Genomic DNA, 14,048 nt, shown 5'->3' with positions numbered 1-14,048 from the left:
TCCTGCGTACCAGATGGAGCTGGTAGGCAGCTGCCCTGGATACAGAATTGACCTGCACCTCCATGGGCAGCTGTGAGTCCAAAATGACTCCCAGGCTGCGCACCTGGTCCTTCAGGGGCACAGTTACTCCATTCAGGACCAGGGAATCCCCCACACCCGCCCGCCCCCTGTCCCCCCCAAAACAGTACTTCTGTCTTGTCAGCACTCAACCTGCTTCACTCCTCCCCAACCCCCGTTTCTTCACAATCTTCATCCAATCTGCTTGCGGCACAGATTTTTCTCATCTGGACACTTGAATCAGGAGACAATCTCCCTTGATGGATTGATGCAATTGAGTCTAAGGCCAAACTTGAAGCATGGTATATTTGGCTATAAATCGGGGGTGCTGAAATCCATATTAGTTGAAATCCATCTTCCTGACTAAACATGCGCACAATTACTCCCTCACTTTTGCATGCAATCATTTTAATTTTATTTTTTGGCAGTCCAACCGCAATCCTGTCTTCTCGGAAGTTTATATCCCACGGAATTCAGGAGCACTTGTCTTCAACCCCCCCCCCCCCGGGTTTTGTAGGTTCCCTCCTCTTAATTGAATTTGCAGGCCGTCTTTCCAGAAGTCAAACCACGAAAGGATTTGCCTAGTTACAAAAGTAGCCACAAACCACGTAGGTCAAACACATCAAAAAGTGCAGAACAAAACAGAGCTATAATTCGTAACAAGAGATCTAAAAATAAAGGTACCCCCCCCCCAAAAAAAATTCAGTAACAGCAACTCGGTCATTGTTGAGTTTTTGCTGCTGCTGCTTTTGCTCTGAATTGGGGCGCGCGAGGTCCCGCCCCCGCCGGAAAGCGGCTCCTTCTGCGCAGCCGCCCCGCTCCGCCTCCGCGCTTCGCCCTCGTCTCGCTTCTGCCTCGCGCGCGCCGGACGCCCCGGAGTCGCCGCCCGCCGCCCTTCTCGCCTCCGCCGCTGCCATGCCGGGCCTGCTGCTGGGCGACGAGGCGCCCAACTTCCACGCCGACACCACGCACGGCCCCCTCCGCTTCCACGACTTCCTGGGAAACTCGTGAGTAGCCGCCGCCGCCGCCGCGCAAGGGCTGCGCTCCTGAGGTTGGCGCTGCGCAGCTGCCCGCTCTCCTCCGCGAGGGGGCTCCGCTTTCGGGGCCGCGCAAGGAGGAAACGCTCCAGCCCGCGGCTGCTGCTCCCTCCCCAAACCATTCGGGGCGCTTCTCCGCCGCACCCTCGGACTACAGTGCCCAGGAGTCTCTGGGCGGGGAGCCGCGCACTTGAACCTGCTTTAATGAGCCCCCTCCTCTCTTCCCTTTTTTGCAACCTGCTGCCTTGGAGGAAGGATCCCGGCAGCGGGAGGCCGGCGAGGAAGACGAGGCTGCTCCCCCACCCCGATCGCCTTCTTGGGAAGAGCCCAATGCCTTAAGCTTCTTCTGTTACTCTCTTGCGTTTTTCTGAACGCATTCTCACTTTACTTGTATGCTGCCTTGAAAGAATTAATATCCTAACAGGTGGGGTGCAAATAGTTGTTGTAGTAAGTAAACAAATATATACAATTCTATATAAAGTGAAGGCAGTGTAGGGCAGCATGTGGAGCCAACCTTGGGCTTAGTGCGAGGGCTCTGAAGGGAGGACTTGCAAGCTGCTCTGCTCATCCCTGTAGTAGCTTTTTGCTACTACACTGCACTAAACTAAGCCAGGGTTGGGCTTGGTGTGTCCTCCAAACCAGGACTCCTAGTTAACTGTTCTTTGAGACCTTTAAGCATTGGTAAGTTGTACAGTGGTACCTCAGGTTACATACGCTTCAGGTTACAGACTCTGCTAACCCAGAAATAGTACTTCAGGTTAAGAACTTTGCTTCAGGATGAGAACAGAAATCGTGCTCTAGCGGCGCAGCAGCAGGAGGCCCCATTAGCTAAAGTGGTGGTTCAGGTTAAGAACAGTTTCAGGTTAAGTACGGACCTCCGGAACAAATTAAGTACTTAACCCAAGGTACCACTGTATTCCTTTCACAATGCCTCCATGCCCAGTGATTGTAATAAGATAAGTGAGATTCCAGTGCTGTATTTGAAATGCTGTACATGAGTGGCATTTCAAAAATGTTATCCATCAATGGTATGTTAAGCACTGTAATACAATCCTGTGGCATAGTCACAGAGCACACTATTTGGTCTTAAATATGCTAAATAGTCCTTAGGATTCCGTGAAGTGCTTATGATTTGGGCAGGTTTCCATCTTCAAGAATATTTTTTCAAACTCCTCGTTCACTTTAAACTTAATAGGTTAGGCAAGAGAAATTATGCAGTGGTCTTAAAAAATTCAGGGAATATATTCAAATAGTATCTATACAGCTCTAATACAAAAAAGCACAAAAAGTTTACATACACATACCATATTTCAAAGAGCAGCAATAGGCTTCTTGCTCATAATTGATATAAAAATATGCTGCACTCAGTATTATCTCTTTAGTTCAAATGTGTTATTCTTATTTAGTTGTACTAGAGATCACACAGTGACTTTGGAAAAGTACCCCCACCACTGCTAAAAGCAAGCTTGAGAACATTGTGTGCTGGAGCTTTTTCATGTGGGCAGCAAACAACAGAAACAGCTATTTTAAAAGATGCTGAAATATGAATGTTTCTAAATTCATGTTTAACTTGTATATCTTAAATTGCATTGCTAACTGACTCAGTAAATATTTGCTTTCTTTATAGTTGAGGAATGACACTGCAGTTCCAGAGTTTAAACAATAAAATTCATCTCCAATGCAGTGTGCTAACACGCAGTGGTGATAGTCAGGAGACCAAAGGGTAAATTTCTGGTGCTTGACGCCACTTATTGAGGCTTAGTGTAATGTTTGACTAGAGAATGAACCTTTGCAACAGGAAGGTGTTGGCTAAGGTGGCCTGGCAGAACTTGGCTACAGGGCAAATAAAATGCTTACTATATCCACTGAAATCTAGAGAAGCGTTATGAATGGGCTGCATAATTCGCTTTTTAATTTGGCTTTGTACGGTCTGCAGCAATTCTAAACCACCTGTCAGGGCAATATTGTTGTAAAATGCATGTCGAAACCAAACCTGATATTTCAGGGTTCCAAAGTACACCTAACCGACTCCGAGAGCTTCCTCTGCTTCCAGGATAAGAGGAAGGTGCTTCTCTTCTCCCATGGCTAAGGCCTACGGGTTAGACTTACTGACGCATCCTGAAGCAACTTTCTCAGTTCTTTCCCCAGCTCTCCCTCACAACCAGTTCTCAGGGCAGCCATCATAAAGGGAAGACAGCATTGGAGTAACATGCTTTCTTGCAAAAGGAAGCAGGACTTACCCAAATATTAAGACACCAACTGTGGAATGTCTCAAGCCAAGTGATCAAAGTTGCTTTTTAGTGTTCCTAGGCTTTGTTTTTAAAAAAGAAAGTAGGGGGCAGAATATGGGAAGACATGAAAATCCTTAATTACTGGTTACCCCATTCTGTTAATGGAACCTTGACAAATTACCATCTGCTGAATAAGTGGGACAGAAATCCTAGTTAGACACAATTTCAGTAGCTCTGGGACTTCTCCAAAACACCTTCTGAGTGGTCATTCCTTTTGAGTTATATATCTATGTGGTAAGCATGCATTTATTTCCTCTTAGAATTCTGAGGCATAGTGTCTAAAAAGTGTGTGCCTCCTGGAGGAGTAGGGTGTAGAGCAGGGTATATATTTCACGACACTCTGTGACTTTAATATCACCTTAATGTAGCGAAGGGGGAAGCAGTTTACAGTGAGGTTTGCACCCATAGCAGTAATGTGCTAAGCCGCCTAAAATGACAATGCCAGTACTTATTCAAATTGTTTGTACTATACAATTTGTACTATACAAAAGCATTGCTGACTCAGGATACCTTATCAAACAGGAGCTGTCATTTTAATCAAATAATGTTGGCAGGCTGTGTACTGTTGTGGAAAGCTATGGTGTATGAGGCTCCCTGAAAGACTTAGAAAGGCAGGGAGACCAGTTCTGAGGGGTGGAGGTAGTATTAGCCGTCAGTGGAGTGTCAACTGTGTGATGCTCCAGTTAAGAAGGTCATGGAGTCATGGAGACTGAAAACTCCAATGAAGAATGAAACTCCTGCTGCTGCTGAAGGGAATGGATGTCAAAGTAAATTTAACAAAAAGAGAGTAGGGAGTCTAAAAAGGAAATTGGCTTAGTTTTAACTAACAGGAAAAAAAGAAACTTGAATTGTTCAGCCTGATTAGGAGGTCTTAAATAAGCTTTGCACGACTCGATTTCAGTGTTACCCTACCCATCAAGACAATGCCATGTTGTTTTTCTTTCAGATGGGGCATCCTGTTCTCTCATCCACGAGATTTTACACCAGTGTGTACAACAGAGCTTGGCAGAGCAGCAAAGCTGGCACCAGAGTTTGCAAAGCGTAACATTAAAATGATAGCCCTCTCTATTGATGATGTCAAAGACCATCTCTGTTGGAGCAAGGTATTATGCAGTTAGATAATGGCACCAGTCAACTGAAGAAGCGTAGGACTTGCAGGCTTGGCTCACACATGGACTTACACACCCCACCCTCCCATCTTTCTCTGAAGTATATCTAAGAAGAGAAGCTTCTGCCACTGGCAGAGGAAGAGGCGTGCGGGGGGAGCGCACTGCCCCCGGCAGCGCGATCCTGGCGGTGTGCCATCGCGGCTGCCCCGCCCACCCGCACTACGGGCAGCATACCACACCCCTATGGATGGCGTGCCACGCCCCTGGGAAGCGCACCAGTCCCGCCCCCGCCTGCTCTCTTCCCCCCAGTGCCAGAGCATGAAGCTCCGCCACTGGCTTCTGCTTCAGTTTAACCAGAGTTTAGCATTACAACTGAATCCTAAATGGTGGTTGAGCCAAACTATGGCCTTTTGAAACAAACCAGGTTCATAAACCGTGATTTGAAATTGGCTTGTTTCCACTAATCGTAATTAAGAATAACTGCAGTTCATTTCTGTTTGGATGTTGTGACAAGCTGCAGTTAATGTAAGTTGAAAGTAAAAGCTCCCCAAATCCTGGCAGATGTGCCAGAGTGTATTGCTAAATGTAGAGGCAATATTGTATCAATATTGTATAATATGGTTCCTTGTATAATATGGTTCCGAAACAAGAGTTATCAGATAGACAGTAGCTTCATAAAACTCAAGACTAGCACCAAGTTGATCCCTTTACATTGATAACTTGCAGTCCCTGGACCCTGGATTAAGATTAGTCTTCTTAGTGATGGATTAAAATGGACTGAAAATGGATTAAGATTAGTCTTCTTTGTGATGCTGATGCATGCTAGAGCTCCACAAGGCAGAACACTGGCATCTAGGCTCCAAAGTGGACACAGAACCCCAGATTAAATCTGCACTGTGTTCCAAACCTGGGCGCCATGATTAGGAGCAGGGGGCTATGAAGTAAGTAGTGGATGTGTTGGAAGGCCGCAGCTAATGTGCCTGTTTGAGCATGTAACTGAAATAATTTGCATTACATTTTCATGAGTAGGGTGAATGATTTTTTTATTGTTAAGTAATCTATGAATACTATTCTATAGTATAAATTGTTGCTGTTCTGTTCAAAACCAGTCTCTACACTATATTTGGACTTTACTGTGGAATTGAAAACAATTAACAATGGGTTTGTTTTGAATTTTTTTGCATATTGCTTCTTGTTAAAAGAAAACTTCCAGCTTAAATTGACTTTGAGAAATTAACTGCCCTTTTACTTGGAAGGATCTATCTGCCTCAGTTTGGGATGTGTAAAATGATTATAAAGTCTAGCCACAAACATACCAGGAAGTGTCCCTTGCCAAGTTGTCCAATATGCTCTTTTAAAATGCGGTGCCAACTAGCTGGTATTGCCACCCTGTCAAACCAGTCAGTTGTCTGAGAGCACAAGGGAAAGGCTGTTGTGAAGCCATATTATGTGGTGGAGAGAGTTATTTCAGGACAGAACTCTTTGTTAGGCAAATATGTTCTCCTTCCAAGGCTCTGCTCGGCACTTTCTCTAGATAATGAAGTATGTTACATATAAAGCAAATGCAAAATAAGATTGTATAAACTTGAGAATATATTTTATTAGAAATATATGGAACTGTTCTATTTTGTCCTGGATCCAGGGCAGTAATAACAAATTGAATATTGCTCCCAATACATGGCACTTATATTTAAAATGGAAGTGTGCCATTTCACTAGTTGTCAAAGGTGAAAACTAATTCTGGTCTGTTAAAAAGAAATCGTAGCAGTATCATGACTCCTTTATTAGGTTCAACTTAAAAGCCAAAGTAGTGAGGAAGTATTTGAAAGCTTATTTGTGACTAGTTGGTCCTATTAAAACAAAAAGCAAGTGTTTCTCTAGAGAGTATGGACATCTGGTGGTTGAATAATAGGATATAAGGAGAAAAATAAAAGTTATGTCACATTTTATATCTGAAAAAGAAGAATGAACAAAGGTTGCCTGTCTTCAGAAGACATTGTAGCTAGGTGAATAGTAGCATTTGTGTTGAGACTTCAGTTGAACATCAAGATGCCATCTGTGTTGACTGAAAAACTTTTTAATGTTCTGCTGAGGAAAAAATGCATATATATTAGTTTTGCATAGAATTAAGTTTCAAAGGAAGGTTAACACTTGGAAATGAAGCCTTTGATTTCATTTGCACTCCATGCTGACTTCAAGACTGACTCTAGATTGACTGCAAGATTCTCTAGTCTAGAACATATCACTTAAGTTCACTTGCAGATCACTAATGTGTCTTGGGAACTTGCAGGACACCTCAAAGGAGTTACTCAAATCAAAGGTTCTTCTTTTGGTGTGTGTCTTAACTCTTCCACCTTAAGCTTTATGCATAAGGTTCAGGCAAATGGGGGAAAGCAGTATTAGATTATTCTAAATAATATATAGTATGTTAAACTTTTAGGCCTCCTGTTGATGATGATGATTAAACTGCTTAGTCACGTCTTTGTCATATCTTTGCCAATAATTTCTTTGTCATAACTTTGCTACTGCCTTCTCTGCCAGTTCCCTCCACTCTTTATGTGTGACATGCTTTATGGCTAGTTCCTTAGTGCAGCTACACTCAGCTTGTGGCCTTTCTCCCATGCAGCCTGTGAGTCAACTCTCACTTGAGAGGAGGCTTATAGAATCTTATTTGTATAATATTTGAAAAAGTTTTAACAGTTTCTACACCACTACAGTTTCTGTAGTGGTAAACATGCTGCTATCGCCAAAGCCCTCTAGAATACTTCTTACAAACAGATTGATCATTAGCAACTTACTGTCAAATACTTACTGTTGAGCTGAATGAGATTGGTAATCATGATTATCTGTCACTCTAGTTGTAGTTTACACTGTCACTTACCTAAAGGAGTCCCCATTTTTTTGTTGACTGAGTCTTGCACACCTGCATCAATAATGAAATATTTTAGCCCTGTCCTCAAACAGGTGGACAGCGTGTGCTTTGCTTGAGTGACATACCTAATTTCTAAGTTACCATGCGTAGGGTTAGGCTGAACATGCCATATAATTCAGTGGAACTTACATGTAAGGCCTAGATCTCACTGAGATGGTAAGCCTGGGCTTGGGCTGTAGACCACTTCAGATTTCAGGGACAGATTCACTTGACTGAGGCTTCAATCCTATACAGGCTTAAAACCTGGTCAAAAGTGCAGTTAAACTGAATGGAACCAAACAGATGTGCATAGGTTTGAACTGTGGATTTCTCTGTAAAGAAAATGCTGTTTAAACACAGAAGACTAGTTTGTTGGCAAGAAGCCTTGAAACCCTCTTCCTGGATTGCTTTTAAAAGTATACCAGGAATACGAGTCATGTGAATACCACTTGTCGTCTTTCCTATGTTATTTTGTACCAGTGACCCAACATTAACAATTTTCTCCCCTGTAGGACATCAATGCCTACAATGGAGATGAGGCCAAAGAGCAGCTCCCCTTTCCCATAATTGCTGACTCAAAACGGGAGCTTGCAGTCCAGCTGGGCATGCTAGACCCAGATGAGAGAGACAAGGATGGCATTCCTCTGACTGCCCGTGTGGTAAGTATTGAGGGCCTCTAACACTGCAGGCTGCAATTAGCTTTTCATTCTTTGTATTATGGGATGGACAAACTTTTTGCCCCCAAGGGCCACGTGTGATAGAATCATAGTTGGAAGAGACCACAAGGGCCATCGAGTCCAACCCCCTGCCAAGCAGGAAACACCATCAGAACACTCCTGACATATGGTTGTCAAGCCTCTGCTTAAAGACCTCCAAAGAAGGAGACTCCACCACACTCCTTGGCAGCAAATTCCACTGTCGAACAGCTCTTACTGTCAGGAAGTTCTTCCTAATGTTTAGGTGGAATCTTCTTTCTTGTAGTTTGGATCCATTGCTCCGTGTCCGCTTCTCTGGAGCAGCAGAAAACAACCTTTCTCCCCTCCTCTATGTGACATCCTTTTATATATTTGAACATGGCTATCATATCACCCCTTAACCTCCTCTTCTCCAGGCTAAACATGCCCAGCTCCCTTAGCCGTTCCTCATAAGGCATCGTTTCCAGGCCTTTGACCATTTTGGTTGCCCTCCTCTGGACACGTTCCAGTTTGTCAGTGTCCTTCTTGAACTGTGGTGCCCAGAACTGGACACAGTACTCCAGGTGAGGTCTGACCAGAGCAGAATACAGTGGCACTATTACTTCCCTTGATCTAGATGCTATACTCCTATTGATGCAGCCCAGAATTGCATTGACTTTTTTAGCTGCCGCGTCACACTGTTGGCTCATGTCATGATGATGGGTGGGTGCTTAGGAACCTAAGAAGAGCTGCTGGATCAGGCTAGTGACCCCTCTAGTCCAGTATCCTGTTCTCACAGTGGCCAATGAGATGCCTGCAGGAAGGCTGGAAGCGAGACCTGAGTGCAACAGCCCTCTCTCCTTGGGGGCCAGGAGCCAGTTGATGTGGCTGGCAGTGCCTTGGGCTGTTAATTAAAACACATGCTCATGCACATACACACTCACATTCATTCTCATTAACTCACACTTTCTCACACCAACAGCTGGACACCAGGGACAGACTATTTTGGGACAGCAAAACTGACTGGATTTGGAACACTGGAGAATGATTTAATCCCCAATGTTCCCATCTGGGAAAAAATGTTGGTAGGGTCATAGCCACACTATTTTCTGCTTTTTTAGAATTGACAGTCATTTTGTGACTCACACTCACCAAAGTACTTTCTCTAAATTCCAAAGTTACCAATAAAGAAGGGTGGTCCCTTCCTAGGGTAGTATTATTCCTGTCTTTCAGATCAGTTACCTTGTGGGGAGAAGCTGCTAACCTTCAGAGATATTCAAAATTCTTTTGAGATCTTCCCAGTTCTACCAGTAAATAAATTTTATCACTTTTGCCTGTTTAGGACTACAAATTCAGGGCAGAAATATTACAGTCCGATCATTGTATGCCAGAAGTCAGATGAGAACACTTCCTGTAAAGTAGACCTTTCTACTACAGACAACTATAGTTCCAAAATATTTTTGAAAAGGAGTGAATGTGGGGGATGAGTTGTAAAAGAATAGCTCATCTGGCATGATTTTCAGGTTCTCATTCTGTGGCTTTGCTTTTATAGGTATTTGTCTTTGGCCCGGACAAGAAACTCAAACTCTCTATCCTCTACCCAGCAACCACTGGCAGAAACTTTGATGAGATTCTGAGAGTGGTCGATTCCCTACAGCTAACAGCTGCTAAGAAGGTTGCTACCCCAGTTGATTGGAAGGTAACTATACTTTGTTAACATTAAATTCTGAAGTTTCCTCACACTGTCAGATAGCAGTACCCTGCTACATAAAGGTACAGGTAAAGGTACCCCTGCCCGTTCGGGCCAGTCTTGACAGACTCTAGGGTTGTGCGCTCATCTCACTCTATAGGCCGGGAGCCAGCGCTGTCCGCAGACACTTCCGGGTCACGTGGCCAGTGTGACAAGCTGCATCTGGCAAGCCAGCGCAGCACACGGAACGCCGTTTACCTTCCCGCTAGTAAGCGGTCCCTATTTATCTACTTGCACCCGGGGGTGCTTTCAAACTGCTAGGTTGGCAGGTGCTGGGACCGAATGACGGGAGCGCACCCCACTGCGGGGATTCGAACCGCCGACTATGCGATCGGCAAGTCCTAGGTGCTGAGGTTTTACCCACAGTGCCACCCGCGTCCCTACCCTGCTACATATGTGAGTCTAAATTCAGCTTCTGTCTTCTGGGAAGGGGAAGTTGCATCCAGTTCAATTAGGATAAACTAACTAGGGAACAGTGCAGTAAGCTTGCGTTGTTACTTTTATTCAGTTAGCTAGAGCAACTTACCCCGGGAGTCCCAATGATACCATTATTATTGACCTAAATAATTTGCTGAAGGAGGGCCACTTACTCCTTTTGCTTTCTGAAAAGATCAGCAGAGATGCCGCTGAAAGCTTCCATTGAGTCACCAAGGCATTGTCTTTAGTGACCAGATAGTGGGACTTTTGAACCCTGCTGCTCTGTTTCCCCTTCTGGCTCTTGATACATATTCCACTATCCCTGTGGCTGTAAATTACAGTTCCTGATTTACAGTGTCAGCATAAGCTGTTCAAATGAACAGTTTAATAACTAAATTGACCAATTTCCAACTGTGGGTTCTGGGAATATATAGATTTTATTACTTGTACATTATGAAAATGTGGTATTGAACATTATTTACAGCACAATCTTATGCAGGTTAACTAGGTAAGCGTGCCTAGGAATGCAACTTGGTTTATTCACTATATTTATATACCTCCTTTCTAACAAGGCATTAAAGGTGGTTCACATAGTTTAAATTGTACGCTGCCTTTAGTGGCTTCGCAGAAAGACAGTATATAATGCAGTACAAAAATGAAAGAAAGATGAAACTGTCTCTGGCCATTGGCATATGGTCTTTTGCCTTCCCTTAGGGCACACAGATACTTAAATAACATGCTTTTAAAAGACCAACTTTGCCTTGAACTGATAATGTGTGTTTGAGATTTTCATTGCTTGACTGAAACTGGCTCCTGCAATTTGTGCAACCTTATACAGTTGGCATTTATATGTAGTACTGTATTGGCCCGAATATAAGCCACACTTTTTCCCCAAATCCCAATCTGGAAAAGTTAAAGTGCGGCTTATATTCACAACTTTCTGAAACAGCTGCGCAGGAGGGCCATCTGGGGTGTGGGACAACAGAGTGCTGCCCACGACTCCCAAGCCTCCCCTGATCTGTCAAAACAAAGGGGAAGCAGCCTGGGAGCGTAGGCAATGGCGTGCCACCTGCCCGCGACTCCCAAGCCTGCTTGGGGAGGCAGTGTTGGGGGCAGTAGTGTCGGGAGGTGGGCACGCAGCACAGACAGAACTGGCGCCGGCTCCCCCCCCCCCCCCAGGGCGGTAGAGCCGGGAGGTGGGCTGCACCCACAAAGAAGCATTGAATTTTAAAGGCCCGGCTTATTTGTGGGTGCGGCTTATATTCGGGCCAATATGCTATGTAGGGTTTGTCTGTTTGCATATTACATATGCATTGGGGAATATCCATGTGGGAAACTGAATATATATTCCTACTTCAGTGAAAGCCTCTATGCAAGAGGATCGGTGTGTTTTTCACAAATGTAATAAGCTTCAACAGACTGAAGGTTTTAGTCTTCACTGACAGAACTGGAGGATCAGAAGGTCTGCACTCTTACTAAAAGTCTCCCCCCCCCCTTCTTTCCTCATGAGCCTGGGGACCAGGTCATGGTGATTCCAAGTGTACCAGAAGAAGAGGCTGACAAGCTCTTTCCAGGAGGAGTTTGCACCAAAGAACTTCCATCAGGAAAGAAATACCTGCGCTACACCCCTCAGCCTCAATAGCAACTGCGAAGAGAGATCGAACAAACCAGAATGCGGATCACAGGGGCTCTGCAGGAAAAGCTGCACTAACTATCTTGTGTGGAAGTAGATTTGCCAAGCACACAATATTTAGCAGAGTGACTGAGTCCCAGCTAGTCATCACGGGGTTGATCTGTTCAGACATGTGATCAGTTGTCATGGGTTTATTTTAAATGAATAATCAATTTTCTGCTCTTTAGCCATGTATAAACACACTTTTCAGATAACAGATTATTTCTTTGTCACTGAAATTTTTAGTAAGTGGGCAAACAAATCTCTGGTGCTGCTATGTGCAGAAAATCTCAAAATAAAACTGTTCAGCTAACCACTGTACAGGCTGTGGGGTCAAATGAGGTAGGGTTCTTGAGCACATTTCACTAGAAATGATTGTGACTAGATTGTTTGCACAGCTGAAGCTTGTTGCAGTTTTCCTGGGCCTTTAATTTGAAATTAATTTGTTCTACTAATCAAATGCCTAATCTGGAAAGGCTTGTATTAACCACCTAGTCTGTATTGGTTACATTGGATTAATGGCTATACCAAAAAGACCTTTTTTGTTTTTTTGTTCCTCTTATTCAGGAAATAAAACTAGCTATTAAAATGTGTTGTCTGCTATCCACTAATTCTGTATATAAAATCATGCATTTTTGAAATACAAATTGTGCAGCATACAAGGTCTCTATTCTGATCAGCTAATATCAACTGGGAACCCCCCTCAAATAATCTGTTTAGGCCTAACTAGAATAACAATGCTAGAATGGAAACATGACTGTAGAGCAGGGGTGGCAAAACTGGCCCTCCACTATGTTCCTGGACTCCCATCAATCCCAGTCAGCCTGGCCAAAGAGAACTGTAGTCCATCAACATTTGGAGGGACACAGGTTAGGTTGCTAGAGGTTTCTATAAAATACTGATAAACATGCCCCTCATCATAATGGACCACAGTCATACTCCACCACTTTTTTTCATTCTGCTGGCATCTGTTCATGAGAAACTGAGGTTTTCAACCTTTTTGAGTCCACGGCTCCCTTGACCAACTACATTCTGCAGCTCCCCTGTGGGGAAAAGTGCTCTGAGCCTCAGAAGCCCAGTTATGTCACCCATTGCCTGCAGAGCCAGCAACCCCTTGCCCCTTTTTGAATGCCCTCCTTTGTGGAGTGTCCCCTCAGCCTCCTCTCCTTGGGAGTCCTCCAGGCAGCTGCTGCCACTGCCCTAGTCTCTGAGCCGCCCTCCCCACCCCAAAGAGAGTTGTCTCCTCACACTGCCCCACAGGGGCCTGAGAAGAAGATGCCCCCAGCCTTAGCGAGAGCCAGTGTGGTGTAGTGGTTAAGAGTGGTAGTCACATAATCTGGTGAACCAGGTTCGATTCTCTGCTCCTCCACATGCAGCTGCTGGGTGACCTTGGGCCAGTCACACTTCTCTGAAGTCTCTCAGCCTCACTCACCTCACAGAGTGTTTGTTGTGGGGGAGGAAGGGAAAGGAGAATGTTAGCCGCTTGGAGACTCCTTAAAGGGAGTGAAAGGCGGGATATCAAATCCAAACTCTTCTTCTTCTTCTTCTAGCGGCCCAATGGAGAAGAGCCAAAGGTGAATCCAAGGCCAGCACCTTACTCAGCTTGGGTGGTGGCAGCAGCGGGCACCACCAGTCCTGCATGGCAGAAAGGCTCCCCTTTGGCACTGAGCCCTCAGCTGCCAGGCAGGAAATGCACACAGCAAGCACAAGAAAGGCCATCATAGTGCCTGCCTACCCTACCTCTCGCTTGTCTGCCCATTTCCAACAGCAAAGGCTGGTGGGCTGACTGGCTGGCCGTCCTCCCTCACCCACTTGCTTCCTTACTCAGCTCCTGGCAACTAGCACCCCCTGGCCAAGCCCCAGAGGCACCATTCACCTGGGGAGCTTGTAGCCAGGGCTGCTGCAACAAACAGCCACACAAGCCTGTGGAAGGTAGAGGTGAGAGGGTCTCGAGGGATGGAAAGAAAGAGGAACAGAGGCCAGTGTTGTCCACAACACGCCTGACCATCATTCAAGGCACCCCAGGGTGTCACAACACCCTGGTAGAAAACCATTGTAAAAGAACGTCTTAAATTTTGCAGCAAATTTAGGGTACAAGTCGCCTTGCAACAATTTTGGAGCTAGCAGCAT

The 14,048-nt window shown here is 44.9% G+C and overlaps 2 protein-coding genes across 8 annotated transcripts in view; one reads left to right on the top strand and one right to left on the bottom strand.

Annotated features, from left to right (window-relative positions):
* The first annotated feature begins 876 nt into the window (after nt 1-876).
* On the top strand, nt 877-12,507 carry PRDX6 (peroxiredoxin 6). Of its 2 annotated transcripts, none has more exons than XM_083446386.1 (5): nt 877-1,064; nt 4,332-4,488; nt 7,918-8,064; nt 9,632-9,778; nt 11,757-12,507. In XM_083446386.1, exons 1-5 carry the CDS (start codon nt 973-975, stop codon nt 11,886-11,888), a joined length of 675 nt encoding a protein of 224 aa, XP_083302512.1. In that variant the 5' UTR covers nt 877-972; the 3' UTR covers nt 11,889-12,507. The 2 variants fall into 2 exon arrangements, with proteins under 2 accessions (XP_083302512.1, XP_083302513.1); XM_083446387.1 differs by lacking the exon at nt 877-1,064 and adding an exon at nt 2,714-2,817.
* Nucleotides 6,070-14,048, bottom strand: part of ANKRD45 (ankyrin repeat domain 45) — a 29,171-nt gene continuing 21,192 nt past the window's right edge. For 4 of the 6 annotated variants that reach the window (XM_083446375.1, XM_083446380.1, XM_083446378.1 and 1 more), the window contains exons 6-7: nt 7,376-7,417; nt 6,070-6,582 (exon numbers count right to left, since the gene is read on the bottom strand). In XM_083446375.1, the coding sequence (XP_083302501.1) occupies nt 6,572-6,582; nt 7,376-7,417 (53 nt within the window). In that variant the 3' untranslated portion in view covers nt 6,070-6,571. Of the gene's footprint in view, nt 6,583-7,365; nt 7,418-14,048 lie in introns of all 6 variants that reach the window. The other 2 variants (XM_083446377.1, XM_083446376.1) reach the window with 2 other exon arrangements.

This window comes from Podarcis tiliguerta (genome assembly GCF_965153285.1).
Source record: "Podarcis tiliguerta genome assembly, chromosome: 6".
In the NCBI taxonomy this organism is placed as follows: Eukaryota; Metazoa; Chordata; class Lepidosauria; order Squamata; family Lacertidae; genus Podarcis; species Podarcis tiliguerta.
Note: the sequence above shows the minus strand (reverse complement) of the source record. Positions and strands in the feature narration are given on the sequence as shown.

Coding starts and splice junctions, on each gene's coding strand:
- PRDX6 (XM_083446386.1), top strand. CDS start 973: ATGCCGGGCCTGCTGCTGGGCGACGAGGCGCCCAACTTCCACGCCGAC. Junction 1,065..4,331: donor CACGACTTCCTGGGAAACTC/GTGAGTAGCCGC, acceptor TTTTTCTTTCAG/ATGGGGCATCCTGTTCTCTC. Junction 4,489..7,917: donor ACCATCTCTGTTGGAGCAAG/GTATTATGCAGT, acceptor TCTCCCCTGTAG/GACATCAATGCCTACAATGG.